This window comes from Python bivittatus, unplaced genomic scaffold, assembly GCF_059951505.1.
Source record: "Python bivittatus isolate LINGU-HERP-01145 unplaced genomic scaffold, Pbiv_v1 ctg000850_np1212, whole genome shotgun sequence".
Lineage (NCBI taxonomy): Eukaryota > Metazoa > Chordata > Lepidosauria > Squamata > Pythonidae > Python > Python bivittatus.
Window position 1 is genome coordinate 38062472 of NW_028277112.1, and position 17897 is coordinate 38080368.

Sequence of the window (17897 nt, forward strand, 5' to 3'; positions counted from 1 at the left end):
ACACCAGCGTGGACATCAGGGACATTAAGATCTTTCTTGTATAGTTCTTCTGTGTATTCTTGCCACCTCTTCTTAATCTCTTCTGCTTCTGTTAGGTCCCTGCCTTTTTTGTCCTTTATCATACCCATTTTTGCACTAAACGTTCCTTTCATATCTCCAATTTTCTTGTAGAGATCTCTAGTCTTCCCCATTCTATTGTTTTCCTCAATTTCTTTGCATTGTTCATTTAAGAAGGCCTTCTTATCTCTCCTTGCTATTCTCTGGAAATCTGCATTCAGTTGCTTATATCTTTCCCTTTCACCCTTGCTTTTTGCATTCCTTCTTTCCACAGCTATTTGTAAAGCCTCATCAGACAGCCATTTTGCTTTCTTGCATTTCTTTTTCTTTGGGATGGTTTTAGTTGCTGCCTCCTGTACAATGTTACGGACCTCCGTCCATAGTTCTTCAGGCACTCTGTTTACCAAATCTAATCCTCTAAATCTATTCATCACCTTCACTGTGTACTCACAAGGAATATGATCTAAGTCATACCTGAGTGGTCTAGTGGTTTTCCCTACATTCTTCAATTTAAGCCTAAATTTTGCAGTAAGAAGCTCATGATCTGAGCCACAGTCAGCTCCTGGTCTTGTTTTTGCTGTCTGTATAGAGCTTCTCCATCTTTGGCTGCAAAGTATATAATCAATCTGGTTTCGGTATTGACCATCTGGTGATGTCCATGTGTAGAGTCGTCTCTTGTGTTGTTGGAAAAGAGTGTTTGCTATGACTAGCTTGTTCTCTTGACAGAACTCTATTAGCCTTTGCCCTGCTTCATTTTGTACTCCAAGGCCAAACTTGCCTGTTATTCCGATTACTCCTTGACTTCCTACTTTAGCATTCCAATCCCCTATGATGAAAAGGACATCTTTTTTTTGGTGCTAGTTCTAGAAATCCAATGTTACAGCTTTACTAAAAAAAAAAAAAAAATACCTAATACTAATTACCAATAATTCACCAATGGATGTTTACAAAACAAATAATGTAGGGAAAAGGAAAGAATCACCTGTAGGAGGTTAATGGTATGTTAAATTCATCATCTGGTAGTGCTACTCCTAAACATTTTCCATCTTCAAATATACTCAGAGGAATTGAAAAATGATTCTTTATCTATATAGAAAAATAAAAATATGTGTCAATTGGTTTGACCAAAAGTAGCTCTATGTCACAATTTCATTATGGATGCTAACTAAATATCTACTCTGTGGAATACAGTAAAATTTAACTTTTAGGAATTTAGGAAGATAAGATATCCATTTTAAAAATACCTTTCTAAAATGTATTATAATTATTATGATACACATAGGAAACAAAACAATTAATTTTCCCAAACCTAAGACTGTTTAGATCTATAAATAAAACAATCCCCAAATAATTAAAATAGTTGAGAGATAATATGGAATATGTCATATCCATTGATCAGTAAACTTTAAAGGAAAATATCTCACCTGTATTGGAGAATGTACAGTTATTATCTTGCTCCCTTCAACAGTATCAATTTGACAAACAATAGACCTTACAACACCTGAGTCGTTATGTCTAACTCTATACAGGCTCCGTCCAACTTTCGTCAATGGGATCTTGTCAGTAGTGGAGTGATTCTGAGGAGCTAAAAAATGAAGGCAAAAACATTATTAGAAATGAAGCCACATAGATCTCTGTGTGACTATGAGACGGATGGAGGGAGAAAAAAACAAAAAATCAAGTTTAGTATTTTTAATACTTATCCTATACCTGCACGTTTGATCCAGTTCTATTAGCATGAATCCTATCCTTGTTACACAAAGATTAATTATATTCCTATTCCTATATTTATCTGAGTATGTATAGTTTAAATCAGATCAGGAGCATGTGCACCTCTATATAGCGAGAAAGGCAGGAAGGCTGTTTGCCCACAGTCTATAAGAATCCCATCCCACTGACCAAAAGCACTGTCCAACAGTCTGCCAATTTTGAGTATTTACTGCTGGGCTCAGCTTGCTGTCACATTATAGGGATACTATGAGTGTATTGTCCACCCTACTGCACAATAGTCTCTTCCTGAGATAGCTGGGGATAGTGTCTGGCATGGCTGTTGACTACTGTGTACTGTTTTCCTAGGAGATTTGAATATCCACACTGAGATTACCCAATCAAAAGTGATTCAGAATTTCATGTCTGCTATTATGACCACTGACCTGTCCCAGTATCCCTGTATCTTAGCAGGCACGTGCTGAATTTGGTATTCTGACTAGAATTGGCCATTTGAGAAAGTGCTAGTCTTGCAGCTCCATATTCATTTGGATGAAATGGATTATTCGGATACATTTCAATTGGGATTGGGTACTGAGTGTTTAGGTTGTCTTGATGCTCTCGATTACCTATGCTAGAAACTAGATGGGAGGACTGCAATCCTGCTAATTGTCCAGGACCTCTCAGTGGCTTCTGATACCATCAGCCATGATACCCATCTGCTAGGTTTGGGCATTGGGGCATAGTTTTATGGTGCTTCCAGGCATTTCTATTGGGATGTGTTACAGGTGGTGTTGAAGGACCACTGTTTTGACACCTGGACTGCTGATATATTTTGTTGATTTTCTTATTCTTGTTGTACAGGATGTCTTGTTCCCTATATTATTTAATACCTATATAAAACCACTGGGGGGGAGGTCATTTAGAGCTCTGCAGTGTAGTATGCTGCTGGCACCTAGCTCTGTTTCTCTGGAAGTATATGGTAGGAAGCAGCAATCAGTATCCTTGAATGTTGCCTAATCTTGATAATGTACTTGATGAGGAAGAACAAACTGAAATTAAGTCCAGAAAAAATAGGTACTTTAGGTTAGGAGAATCAAGTCTTGGGAATTGAAGTAAAGCTTGTTTTAGTTATGGTTGCACTCCCTCAGACAGAAGAAGTTTGCAATTTAGGTATGCTCCTTGACCCCATTTGCAGAGAGTGGCTGCACAAGGAACATGTTGCCTCAACTACAGATGCTGTGCTAACTGTGGCTTTTTCCAGGTTTGTCATGCTTGATGACAATTATCCACCTAGGGCATACATACAAAAAAGGAAATTCATGGCTTGAAAGCACTACACTGGAGAAAAATTGGATGCAGTCACTGACAATCTGCTGAATATGAGCAGCAGTGTAAGACAGCTATTAGAAGGGCTAATAGAGTTCTGAGTTGCATTAGAAGCAGCCCTGTATCAAAGACATCTGAAGTCCTTATTCCCCTCTATCCTGCACTATTGAGAACACTTCTGGAGTTTGTGCATAATTCTAGGCACTAGATTTCTGGAAGAATCTTAACAGGTCTAGAGGAGGGTGATGATGATACAGGAGCTTGAAGACATGTCCTGTGAGGATTGGGTGAACGTATTTGGGATGTTCAGACTGAAGAAAAGATTGAATGGAAACTTATCAGTGTTCAGGAATACAAAAAATTCCATAGGAAGATGTCCAACAACTGTTTTCCACAGCCATAGAAGCTAGACCAGAAATAATGGATAAATTTGCAATTACCTAGTTTTCACTTAATTATGAAGAAAAATTTCCATCTAGAAGTTTTTGAGACTGGAGAGGCATCTCTTAAAAATTAATTGGTTTACTGCACTCTGTAGAGGGTTGGATTAGATGATCCTCATGACCCCTTCCTTTTTATGATTCTACATCTTGGTTATAATTTGTCCTAACTATTTCAATGTGTTGTACTAGTGCTGCCCTTGGAAAAGATCCAGAAATTGCAATTGGTGTAAGACTGCTAACTTATGCAAGGGACAGGAACAATATGATACTTATACTGAAAGACCAGCATTGGTTGTCTATTCTCTACTGGAACACTTTTAAGTGCTGGTACTCACATTTAAAGCTATAAATGGCTTAGGTCCTTATTCTCTGAAGGGCAGCCTTTCCCACTATTAGCATACTTGGTTACTGAGATCAGCAACAGAGCTCCTTTTAAAGAGGCTCCACTACTGGAAGCTTAACTATTTGTTACACAGGAGAAAACCTTCTCCTGTGTGGCTCCCAGGCTCTTAAGGAGGTGTATTTGAATCCCAGTCTCCTAGTATTCAGGAAAACGAGGAGGAAAAATCCCTTTCATCAAGCTTTTAAGGGTAGATTGATTTTAATTATATTGATTTTAATTTTTGTTTCAATTGTACTGATTTAAATAATACATGCTATGTTTTATTTTATGGTTATAAGCAACCTTGACTGCATGCCTAAGCAGAAAGATAGAGTATAAATTTAATAACAAATAGAATAAAAATAAAAGAACATAAATTAATTGCATATACAGATAGTCCTTGCCTAATGACCACAACTAGAACTGGAACTTCCATCGCTAAGCAATGTGGTCATTAGGCAAAACATCACATGACTGCATAGCTTAACAACTGCAATCCTGGCAGTCCTAGTTGCCATCATTAAGTGAATGCCCTGGTCATTAGGCAACTTCCTGCCGGCTTCACACAGTGGGGAAGCCGGCAGGGAGTTGTAAGCCCCAGGTGCCGCTGCGTGGGGGAGGGAGCGAGGAGGTCCGTGGGAGGGTCAGGTCAGGTGTGCGAGGGTGCAGTGCAGGTGAGGTGTGTGAGGGCCTCAGAACCACTTGGATTTTCAGCCCCAGAATGGGGAGGCTTCTGAAGCCTCTCCACTCTGGGGCTGAAAATCCAAGCAGTTCTGAGGCCCCCGCGCATCCGACCTGCATCGTACCCTTGCACACCTGACTTGATCCTCCCATCCACCTCCATGCATCCCCTCTCTCCCTTCCCCATCCTCTGTAGCTGAAAATCCTGCTTGGATTTTCGGCATAAAGCTGTTTCAGGCAGCCCCCAAAGCTCTCTGTGTTAAATGCGCTGTTTCAGGCAGCCTCCAAAGAAGAGCGGGAGTCTTATCGGCAGGTGGCAGCGGCTTGTGACCTTCCCTGCCGGCATCCCCATTGACTTTCCCGGCAAGCAGCAAGGAAGATTGCAAATGGTGATCACATGATCGTGGGATGCTTGGCAACCAGTCATAAGGGCGAACCAATTGCCAAGGACCCAAATTGCCGTAACTTTGGGTCAGGTTGTAAGTCCCTTCTCTCAGCACTGTCGTAACTTTGAACGGTTGCTGAATGAATGGTCGTTAAGTGAGGACTACCTGTACATAAATATTATGAAAAAAGAATTTATTATATCAACAAAAAATAATTCACTGATCTGAACAAGGGCTACAATAAAAGGGGTTGAGGTTTAACTTATGTTCCTCCTTTCCTAATTCACTAATGAATTTGTTTTCCTCTCCCCAATCACTGTTATTTCCTTTCTCCATAATCCTAATTGAGACCTTGGAAGCTAGTTTTAGAAAAATATTAGTTAGAAGACTTAGTCACAGATATGTGTAATATATAGTTTGATTCTGATATACAAATGATTGCTAATTTATTCATTTTCCCCTGAAAAATTAATTAGGTCTTGGAAAAGTAGCTGTTAATGAACAATATTAATATAAGCCATGAATCAATATTATGTACATTCAAAACTAAAATATTTAGACAAACTAAAGTTATTTAAACAAACTTAGTTTTTTTTAAAAAAAGGAAATAAGTTCAACATAGCTGCATCACTATATTTTTAGATGTTTACTAACAGACATTTCATGCCTACTTACTGAGCCAAATGTAGAATACTTTGCTGCTTAGAGTGGTCATTGCTGTGAACTGGTCTTGCTCACTTTTAGTCCTGATATATTCCATATTTAGACTTTGCCCATCTTCAAGATGAAACGAATTTGCTTTTGGTTCAATATTAAGAACGCTGAATGATTCACTAGGCAAAACAACAGTGGAAACTCCTAAGGAATTTATTAATACAAAAGGTGCCTGATCTTTTTTGAATGTTTCTGAAGTCTCTGTAGCTGCTTCTGCAAATGCCTATCCAAACAAGAATAATAATTCAATAAATTTTCAATTTAATAACTTTTTCTAGAGATGATTTTCTTCACTTAAGGCCCAGATCCAAATTGAAATCTCACTTACCGTGCCTAGGTTATTCAACATTAATAGCCCACATTTGGATAAAGTAATATTCAGCTGATTTTGAGAATAAATAGTTATTACTGTTTTATACTCTGGCACTTTATAGTGTTCTTCTTCAGCCACTGATTCAACAAAGGCTTTTTTGTTTTTCTTTTTCATCTTAAAGAGAAAATATTGGGAACAGTTAAAATTGGAACCAGCAGTGGAAAGTTCTTTAGAATACTTTGTAAAATTAACTTATCAAAAGTGTTGTTGAAATATTAGCATATCTTAAATAATACAAGATAGTGGGAGAAATATAATAAATATTTCTTCCTTTTTAAAAAATAATTTTAATTAAAAGTTTTTTTAAAAACAATAATAAAAGACAACACAAACTAAACTCAGAAAAGAAAAGAAAATAGAGAGTAGAGAGTGCAAGAAAAGAGGGGGAAAAGGAAAGAGAAAAAAATAAGAAAAAGAGAAAAGAAATATTTTAAGAAGTGACTTCCAATCTTTATCACTTTGTCCCGGTAATTATACTGATCCTGAAACAGTGGATCATATTTTATTGTATTGTGAATTTTATAAGAGTCTTTGGCAGGAAGTTATCTAGCCTATTTTAAAATCTAAACCAGGAAGGGATACTTCTGAGTATGTAAAAATTTTACTTGCAGATGAAATTCCTGAGATTACAGTGGCAACAGCCAGATTTTTAACTATGGCTATAAAATAAGGTTTTTAGTAACAAATCAATGAGTTGGACTTTTAAGTGTATCATATAATATTTATTAAATATGTTATCTGTTAAATTGTCTTATTTAATGTCAAGTCTAGATTATATGTGAACTTGTTTTTGGACCTTTTGGCTGTAAATAAATAAAGAAATCAAAGGTTATATGCAAGTATCTCTTCTTCCCATAACCCATCCCTTATCCATATGGAAATCCATAAATCATTAACATTTCAGTCTTGGTATCAGCAAATAGTCCGTAAAGGGTTCCCAGAATTTTATAGAAATGTCTTATTTTAACCTTGGTCGAACAAGCCAACTTTGTACTCCTTCCTTTTGCTTCTAGTAATCTTTAATTCATTCTGTCATCTCTGTCTTATAATCTGCAATTTTTTTTATTTTTCTGTATTTCAACAATTTCTTGGTATTCTATATTTTCTTCATCAGATGAGGTTTGTTTCAGCTCTTTATACTGTAGATCTTTCAAGGTATTCTCTTTCATATCTGTCATTTCTTCTTTAACATCTTTTAGACATAGTTTATCCACAGAAGCAGACATCATTGCTGACATTGTTGCTCCTAGTTTCTGTCCCCATTCTTCAAATATCTCCCAGAGTATTTCAAACGTCGTAACATTTTCTGTCATTTTGTGCCAGTGCACCACCTTCCCCCCCCCCCCCTTTTATGCCTGGAATCTTTAGTCCCTTCTAGTGTCCAATTTCTAAAAATCTCAAATTTCTGTTATGACTTAAATAGACTAAACAATTTAGTTCCACGAAACTGCCATTTATTTATATAATTATTCCTAACATTTTATAACAAAAGTCCTAATATTCCAAATTCATCTGGTCCCTTAATTTGTGTATAACTTTCTTGAATTAAAGTCTTATTTATCTTTTTCCCAGTTATTTCAATTTTTTAAAATTCTTAAGCTTATAATTTTTCTTTTATTCTGGAATGAAGGCAAACTCAGCAGGTGATTTTGCAAACTTGCCATTTTGAAGATCTCTAACAGCCTTACGATAGTTAAATAAGTAATTTCCAAAAGTGATTAGAAAGTGAGGTTAGTGAACCCAGTGTCCTTAAAAAGGTTCTGCCGCGGTTGAGTGTGATGGCTTCCCTTTGTCTCCCAGCACTCAAACCCACGGGAAACTGCTATCCTGTGGTCTCCACACGAGGAGCAGCTGTCCAGAGCACAAGTAGACAATCTTCTGTCCTTTACTTATGTGGAGAGGTTCCGTGGGACCCGTCTACTTGCTGGTCCTTCAGTCACAGCCACAACATCATCTCTGCTCGTTTGGAGACGCGCTAGCTTGCCATTCCTCACCCAGAAGTGGCAGGAGGAAGTATAATAAATATTTCAAGAACATAAAATAAATAACTGGTTTGAGAATTTTTGCTTCAACTAACTTATTTATTATGGATAATGTCAACATTATAACAATTGAGGTGTCTGTGGAACAGAGAGCTGAAATACTGTGAAGCATTTTAATAGATGCAGTGAATTCAAATGCACTCAACACAATAAAACACAATCTTTGTAAGCCATCAAATATCAGAATAAAAGGAAGATTTGGCTCTTATCACAATGCCAATACACTAAGTGCTGGACTAAAACTAAGATGGGTGACTCTGGATCATCATTTAGTATGTCACATAATATATTAGGTTATTATAAGGATAAACTGAAAGAAGGGGAGATAATCTTGTGTGTAACAAAAAATGTAATATATACAGTAATATTTCACAGTCGTATTCTTGCAAAGTAAGTGGAGTACAGAAGAAAAGAGAGTTTCAAAGTGAGAAGTCCAGAACACAAATTACTATGGAGAGTTTAAATAGTCAGTGGGCTTTAATCTACCTTTACAACTGCTTTGAAATTGGGAATACACTGAATTATCTTCCACAATAAGGAAACATTTCTACCCAAAAGTAAGAAGCAAGAGATTATTCTTCTCAAATAAGTTTAGCACAGTCACATATTTAACACTTTTATTACAATGATGGATCATGAAGAACATTTACTATATTTGTTAATCCTATCTGTCCTATACTTAGGTGAAATTATAATTCTAAACCATACCTTCAATTCTAGAATCCATGGTCTGAATTCATCACTGTTTTCTATTTCTAGAGGCTCAAGTAACGGTTCCCAAACACCAAACATCTCATTGAAATAATGTACCTAAAATACAAATGAAATGAAATGTAAAACTTAGGTTATATTAGGTTAGTTTGGATGTAATGAAAATGAAGAGCAATAAAAAAGATATTAGTATTATATAAAGAAAGTTCATCCCTTACTATACTATGTAAGTAACAAGCTGGAGGATGAATTTGAAAATGACACAACACCTTATATAATTTTCATTCAATATCTTCAGAATATTCTAAAAGCCCACTAAGGTTTGATCAATCTGGTGAAGCTTTCCAATTAGAATCTACACATAAGCTGGTTTGCATATTTAGATGCTATCTATATTTCAAATTCTAGCATAATATTAAGATCTACATGCATTCTAAAGAGGGAAAGCTATTGTTATAATAGTATTTTAGTGTCTGAGATTTCTCTCTCCCTCTCCCTCTCCCTCTCTCACTCACACACACACACACACAGAGCGATCAAACTTTTTTCCATAGGTCATTTGCATAGCTTTTTGCCTGTTCTAGAACCAGCAGAAGACTAAACTAGCATAACATTTGCTATCTACATTGCTGATGTCTTCTTGCCTCTACAGCCTCTTTTTTGGCTTGTCACCAGACAGTGGTGCCTTGATTTTGGACATTTGTATCATGGCAAGACAGAAGTTGAGAAAGACACTAAAGATATGCATCGATGTAAAGATAGCCTAATGGATACTATGCTTTGTTTAATGTAGATTATTCAACAGCTATCTGGTGCAGAACTTCTTGATGGATTTAAAATGGTGAGAGGAAATATTAAACAATGCTTACATCCCACATACAGAAACAGCCTACAAGGTGAAGCATTTTTTAAACATTTACACTGTTTCTTCAAATAACAAAAGTGTACTGACCTCTAGTTCAAGACGTGATGAAAGATTGATTAGACTACTCCAGTTTTTGACTTCTCCAGAAAATGAGGATTTTGCTAAAAGCATTGGTACTGTTTTATGACCAACTCCAGCTTCAAGAGTTATAACAACACTTTCAATTTTCATTGTTAATGACTCTCCTGTAGGAACCAACTCAATTACAGAAGCAGGATCTTTATTTTCAACTGACTCTTCAAGAAACCACATATTTAGATTTTTAATATTCTTCTTATCCCAAAGGTCTGGCTGTACTGGGCTAATATCTTTCTCTGCAGCCTCTTGAGTTGGGAAAAGCGCTGATGTAATAGTTATAACTGTATTTATGATAATAGGTGACACCTAATTTTTAAAAAAGGAAAAGTATGGATTTTAACAAATTAGAGAATCAAGAAATTACTAAAATACTAGATATAAAAGGAAAGATATTTATGTCTGAAATAAACAGGAGTCTAAGGAATTATACAACATTTATTTAATAACTGAGTTAGTTTATACAAAAAGAATCTACTTCAGTTTTCCCATAGATCATAAAATTAAAAGTATCGCCATATTTTCTGAGATTAATATATATGCATAAATGTTTAAAGTACCTTAATAGTAAGGGATTTTATTGATAGCTCAGCTTTCTGTGGATCTTCACCTGACTGCATCATATTAAAGAAAAGATCACATGGTTGTAATACCTGGAACCACATAAAAAAATAATTGAATATAAATATTTGTCTGTTAAATTAATGTAAATCACCTAAGCAAAATGGTAATACATGGTACAAATAAAGGAAACAAAATATTTCAGAAACTGATTTCTCTACAATCATTTGGTAGGAAGCAAGTAAGCTTCCATGAAATAGCAACCTGGTGCTATATGCACAAATTTTCAGTTACACAGCTGCCTCCAGGAACAACAAAAAATTGTACACATAGTTCCTAATGTCACACTATGAACTGTGTATGCAGTACCAAAGTCATGGTTAGTGATATGGATGTAGATCAAGAGCAGATAAAATCTATTTCCATTAACACTGATAAATGCGAATAGCAACTTGTAATTATTGATTGTTGTTCCATCAAGCCAGGAGCTTGCTCTATTTAATTTCCTCTCAGTCATGAGATTGGGGTTTTAATTATTGTTAATGTTTCATACACAACCCCTGCTTCCAGAGGAATATTTTTAGATGCTATTTTTCACTGACTATATGTATGATAATAAACCCAATTACTAATTGGAAAGTCTAATTGGCAAAATGGAGCAGCCAATAAGCCAAGCAAACAAATCAATCTCTCTTTCTCCTTCCCTCCTTCCTTCCTTCCCTCCTTCTTTTCCATCCGAGAGCCATCTTAATTACAAGAGAGAATTGCACATCCCCATTTGAATATTGTGTACAGATACTGCTACTTATATATAGCTACTCTAAGTGCACCGTTTTCACATAAAGTTGCACAGCACTATGGTAGATTTCAGTTTTAGAAAAATCTTACCGTGGTGATATTGCCTTTCCTCAGAGTTGGAAAAAATGGGCAAGCTTTCACATTTATATCTTCAACAACAGCTGTCATTTTATACATTTCGGGAGTATTTTTTATGGAGATTTCACACTGTGCTGTGGCCACCAACGCAGAAGCATCACTTCGTGTTAAATCAGCCACAAACACAATCTCAGGATTTTTAATGGTAAGATTTATTTCCATTGTGGATGCTGACTGTACAGGAGCTAAAAATGTAATGCATATATTCAGTAAGATTTTAAATATATCTTTTTACTTTCTAGTGTTATCGATCTCACCTGTTCTTGCTTTTAATTAAAAATGTTGAAAATATTCACAGTAAACAATTGATACCAGATTATGTAAAATACAGGGAAAACAGAAATCAGGTCCTGGAAAGACTTAAAATTGAAATCAGAACTGAAATGAACTTTGGCAATTAATATAAATGAACTGGTCTAAGTTATCTAATTATCTCGAGTAGTCTTATCTTCTTGCCTTCATTACATGGTTCCACTTTAATATTATTTGATAGAAATGACAAGTCTGTTTTTCATGGAAAACATGTGTGTCAGCTATGATGTCCTCCTTTATAAAATTGACTTAAGAACGCATTAGCCATTTTTAGAAATTTATAAGATTAGTAAAGACCTCTTTTCCAATGTGTCCTTGAGACTGAAAGTCCTAATGATTTTACCTACTTTTACCTAAATTTTAATTCTTGTATATGATTTTGTGGAACTGACTTAAGAACTTCTAGGCATTAAAATACAATACAACTAACAGAATTAGAGCTATTAACAGAATTTAAAATGTTTTTGATCACCAAGAAAAAAAATCCCCTTGCCTGTGAATGAAATAGTTCTGATGCCGGAAATATTCTTTTTATCTTTAGATCTATGTTTGTATATGTTAGAGTAGACATATCCACCTGTGTGAGAAATGCTGTTCTTAAAGATTCATTGTCTGTTGTCCTATCACCAGTAATTTTTATAGCTATTTCTATAAAATAATTGTAGCGTTTGGAAATCCTGCTGTCTATAAAGGACAGCTTTATAGTCTGTAGTATGTTTTTTCATTCATTTTGATGACAGTTAATCAATTTTAATACTGCAGCCTTAGCAAAAATAAATAATGTTTATAATGTTTGGAATAAAAATGTTCACAGTAGATTTCTTGCATCTCTCTTCGTTTTACTGTTCTGGATTCAGAACACTTCTACTTCTGCAATTTCAAGCCATTTTGTATCACTCTGCCATTTTTTTTAAATAGTAGCCTGTGCTTTTCTCTTTTTATTCTTCTTTTTTTCTCTTGCAGTTTAATAACCAATGAATTCCATTTAAAATATTACATTACTGATAAACACTTATTTCACAGGCTTTATAACTGTCTCTTTTAATTACCTGACAGGAATTTCAGATAGCCTCCTAAAAAACAAGGGAGACTTACACAAGGAATCATATACAGTGGGGCAAAAAAGTATTTAGTCCGTCACCAATTGTCCAAGTTCTCCCACTTAAAAAGATGAGAGAGGCCTGTAATTTTCATCATAGGTATACCTCAACTATGAGAGACAAAATGGGGGAAAAAATCCAGAAAATCACATTGTCTGATTTTTAAAGAATTTATTTGCAAATCATGGTGGAAAATAAATATTTGGTCAATATCAAAAGTTCATCTCAATACTTTGTTATATATCCTTTGTTGGCAATGACAGAGGTCAAACGTTTTCTGTAAGTCTTCACACACTGTTGCTGGTATTTTGGCCCATTCCTCCATGCAGATCTCCTCTAGAGCAGTGATGTTTTGGGGCTGTCGTTGGGCAACACGGACTTTCAACTCCCTCCAAAGGTTTTCCATGGGGTTGAGATCTGGCTAGGCCACTCCAGGACCTTGAAATGCTTCTTACGAAGCCACTCCTTCGTTGCCCGGGTGGTGTGTTTGGGATCATTGTCATGCTGAAAGACCCAGCCATGTTTCATCTTCAATGCCCTTGCTGATGGAAGGAGGTGTTCACTCAAAAGCTTACGATACATGGCCCCATTCATTCATTCTTTCCTTTACACGGATCAGTCGTCCTGGTCCCTTTGCAGAAAAACAGCCCCAAAGCATGATGTTTCCACCCCCATGCTTCACAGTAGGTATGGTGTTCTTTGGATGCAACTCAGCATTCTCTCTCCTCCAAACACAACGAGTTGAGTTTAGACCAAAACGTTCTACTTTGGTTTCATCTGACCATATGACATTCTCCCAATCCTCTTCTGGATCATCCAAATGCTCTCTAGCAAACTTCAGACAGGCCCAGACATGTACTGGCTTAAGCAGGGGGACACATCTGGCACTGCAGGATTTGAGTCCCTGGCAGCATAGTGTGTTACTGATGGTAGCCTTTGTTACTTTGGTCCCAGCTCTCTGCAGGTCATTCACTAGGTCCCCCCATGTGGTTCTGGGATTTTTGCTCACCATTCTTGTGATCATTTTGACCCCACGGGGTGGGATCTTGCGTGAAGCCCCAGATCAAGGGAGATTATCAGTGGTCTTATATGTCTTCCATTTTCTAATTATTGCTCCCACAGTTGATTTCTTCACACCAAGCTGCTTGCCTATTGCAGATTCAGTCTTCCCAGCCTGGTGGTCTACAATTTTGTTTCTGGTGTCCCTTGACAGCTCTTTGGTCTTGGCCATAGTGGAGTTTGGAGTGTGACTGTTTGAGGTTGTGGACAAGTGTCTTTTATACTGATAACAAGGTCAAACAGGTACCATTACTACAGGTAACGAGTGGAGGACAGAGGAGCCTCTTAAAGAAGTAGTTACAGGTCTGTGAGAGCCAGACATCTTGCTTGTTTGTAGGTGACCAAATATTTATTTTCCACCATGATTTGCAAATAAATTCTTTAAAAATCAGACATTGTGATTTTCTGGATTTTTTTCCCCATTCTGTCTCTCATAGTTGAGGTATACCTATGATGAAAATTACAGGCCTCTCTCATCTTTTTAAGTGGGAGAACTTGCACAATTGGTGGCTGACTAAATACTTTTTTGCCCCACTGTAACCTCCTGCAATTATATTCAGTTCAGCAAAATTTGAAGTAATAATGTAGAAACACTTGAAATTTAGCAAAAATCCAAATTTTATAAAATTACTGAGTAAAATTATTATCATGCAGACAAAGTTACAGCTACACAATGAAGCCAAAATTATTCAGTCAATACCTAAAACATATTGGTACCAATTACTGACCTTGTTCTTTTGTAGCCAAAGTTTGCTTGAAGTTTTTTTCTGCAGCAGCACTTTCAGCAGTAGCATTTAGAAATACATCTGCAACAGTAAGCAGAAACTCTACACTAGCACAGAGGTAAGTTTCCTCAACAACTGTATCCACAACAGTGGTGCCATCTCTCCCCTGTTTATAGCTTATATTCACCATAACTTGCTTTTCAGATCCATGCTTCATTTCTACCATTCTGAAAGACAAGTTGACAGAATAAATATTATAACTTATAAAACATTGCATCAGTAATATCTTTTAAAGACTATATGCGCATAATCTTAAATATAGCTCTCAAATCACATAAAATGAAATCTGGAAGGTTTATCAGTCTTACTTTTTGCTCTCAGTTCGTCATTCCATAAATAATTAAATAACCTTTGAGAAACAAATATGCTTTATGCCATCCTTTTTAGCTTTATATATAACCGAAGTTTCCTTTCACAGTTCTAATCCTCTCACATTTAAATCTGTTGTTAAAGAAAATTTTAAAAATTCAAATGTTTTGACCAAGCCTAAAGAATACCTTTGGAATGCAGAATAACTTGGGTATATCCAGGGGAATTTCTGCCACTTTTATTTTAATACAAACCTTTTAAAACCCTTAACACATCCAGAGCCTTCATCCTTCAAGTTTCTAGTTGCTGTATTAAATCATTTTTTAAAATTCTTTTGGATTATATTTGGGTTTTTTTGTCTGCTAGCTGCCTTGAATTCCACAGGTATGGAAATGCAGAGTACAAATTGAAATCCTATACGTACACATACTCATTAAACTTTTTTTTTGAGTAAGCAACATTAAAGCATAATGCAAAGGAGAAGTGAATAATTGTATGGAAAAAAACAAAGGTAGGAGATAATAAAAGAAAATAAACATAGCTAAATCTACTTTATATTAACACGACTCCATATCTTTGTATCTTTGCAAAATATCCTCATTTACAGAATAATCATATATCAATTCATATATTGTCTAAATCTCTCTTTTCAAGAATCTCATCAACTCCCTTTTCATGATCTTCCCCTTCTTTTCAACCCATTGCCTCTTCCATGTATTTATTTTGTGATTCAATCCTTTCATTCTCACTCTATTATCAAACTACTTCAACATACATTTTAGTACTACTCGTTTATTTTTGCTTTTATTCCACATTCAGTTACTGAGTGGGTAACATGCTATAGCATGGCTCCCTTTGGATGTAGGTAGTTGAGAAAAATAAATTGCTTACCCTATGATTCATGTTTTCTAGGAAGTTATCTTTGTGCAAAAGTCCTTTATGGATGACATTTTTATAAGGCATGTTTTTGTAGGACTATGAAAGGACTTTTTTATCTGAAAACCTCTGAAGTGTTCTAGTGGTGAAACTTCATTGTATAGTCTATTTAAAAAATAAACAGTAAGCACCCAAAGTGTGAAGTGATACTGCCTCACAAATCCAAGAGATCTGAGGCTGTCAGATTCTTGAAGCATCAAAAGAATAGTGTCAGAGATAATTTTATGCTAGTGATTTCGTTGGAGAAAAACTTAAGTTTAAACAATTTTAACTGAGAGGTGGTTTCTGAGGGAAATATCAAAAATATCTTGATATAACTAATTCCATGAAGTTTTCTTGCTGTCAAATATGACAGTAGAACAACCTACAGCATTGCAAAATCATATACAGTAAAGCAGTACCATTTGAAAATATGGATGGTAACCTTTAGTTCTTTAGGTTTTCTAAAGTATCACTTATGAGCTTAAAAAGAACTTAAACAGAAAGTTCTCAATCCTGTTTCATATCTTGTAATAGATTCAAAGATCAATGCTAAGCTTTTTTGCAAAATTATTGAGGTTGAGATTTATTTCAAGACTTGGTTCAGCAAATATTCATCAAGCTTACACATTATGTTATTATCTAAAAGTCTATGCATAAAAAGAAGAGACTTTTCCTATACATAATTATGATAATGGATGACCTAAACTGAGGAAGTATAAACTCTGGATAGATTTTCTTCACAGTGAAGATGAATTTATTACTCTCCTTTCTAGGAATGCAGTATTGTTAAATCTAATGTCTTACAAAAGCATGCTTCCAATAGAAAAGAATATATGTAGCTCAGGGTTTAACTGTGGAGTTCTTGGTACTCCCTGAGCTTAGTTGTCTACTTGCAGACATTTCATTACCCAACTAGGTAACATAATCAATGTGAGTGTGTGGGGTTTGCTCCTTGTTTATATAGAGTAGCTTAACCTGCCAATTTTGGTGGGGGTGTGGTTTTTTCCTTAGTAGTTCCTTGATTAGGGAATTGTTTTCTGCTTGATAGTTTGCCTGGTGTTAATCCCTGCTTATCTGGGTGTTGGCTGCTGGAGAGAATGTGTTCTGGTCTTTTTGTTTCCTTCTTAGCTTTTTTATTGTCTCTTTTGAATGGTGTGTAAATATGGCTTATTTCTGTGTGTCTATTGATGGCTTATTTGTTTGAATGCCAAGCTTCCAGGAATTCCCTAGCATTTTTGGATTTAGCTTGGTCTAGGATGCTTGAAATTTCCCAGCTGAAATTATGGTTGAGTCTGTCCATGTGTTGTGAGATTAAGGAGTTTTCATTGTATCTTCTGACAACTAGTTGGTGTTCATGGATGCACTCTGCTAGCCTTCTGCCTGTCTGTCCCACATAGCAGCTGTTACAATCCTTATGTTGTACGTGACTCCTGTTTTTTCTTCTTGGGCTACTGGGTCCTTTGGTTTACTTAAGATGTTTTGGAGGGCTTTAGTTGGTTTGTTTGCTATGGTAATGCCGTGTGGTTGTAAGAGTCTGTTGGTGGTTTCTGAGATGTTTTTGATGTATGGTAGTGTTATTCTTTTCATAGCTTGTGTTGCTTGTGCTGTAGTGTACTGAGTGGTGAGGCACTTTTTGATAAAGTTGCGTGGGTATCCATTTTGTTGTGAGATGTTGTATAGGTGTTAGATTTGCCGTCATTAATCAAGGACTACCTGTATTACTTACCTGTGAAGTCTACTCTGTGTGTGTGTATAAAAAAAAGACATGAAAGGCAAAAGAGAGAGACTGGGAAAGATGAAGATGGGAAATACATATTATAATAAAGTAGAATAATTACTTAAGGCCACAAATGTGATTTTCAAATTTTGAAACTAAAAATAAAAATAAAAAATTATGGTTGAATCACTACTTTTTGCATGTACTCAAGCACACATATGTCCAAATTGTCCTAAACTGATTTAGAATGACAAGGGTCCTCTACATATTTAATAGTATTAATTCCTACTTGTTAGGTCTAAAGTTCCACTGAGGACTGTTCATGGGGTTTTGCTGAAGAAATAATTTTTGCCACTTCACCTGTCCTAATAGTTC

At 35.8% G+C, this 17897-nt stretch overlaps 1 protein-coding gene across 4 annotated transcripts in view; it reads right to left on the reverse strand.

The window, feature by feature from the left end:
- The window catches only part of VPS13A (vacuolar protein sorting 13 homolog A), a 160455-nt gene that overhangs the window by 53568 nt on the left and 88990 nt on the right, over positions 1-17897 (reverse strand). For all 4 annotated transcript variants that reach the window (XR_015793885.1, XM_088130428.1, XM_088130429.1 and 1 more), the window contains exons 38-46: positions 14522-14745; positions 11275-11507; positions 10386-10478; positions 9778-10134; positions 8823-8924; positions 6028-6186; positions 5661-5922; positions 1482-1642; positions 1040-1143 (exon numbers count right to left, since the gene is read on the reverse strand). Coding sequence is in view for 3 of the 4 variants with exons in the window: in XM_088130428.1 (XP_087986554.1) it covers positions 1040-1143; positions 1482-1642; positions 5661-5922; positions 6028-6186; positions 8823-8924; positions 9778-10134; positions 10386-10478; positions 11275-11507; positions 14522-14745 (1695 nt within the window). In the remaining variant the exon portion in view is untranslated. The remainder of the gene's footprint in view (positions 1-1039; positions 1144-1481; positions 1643-5660; positions 5923-6027; positions 6187-8822; positions 8925-9777; positions 10135-10385; positions 10479-11274; positions 11508-14521; positions 14746-17897) is intronic.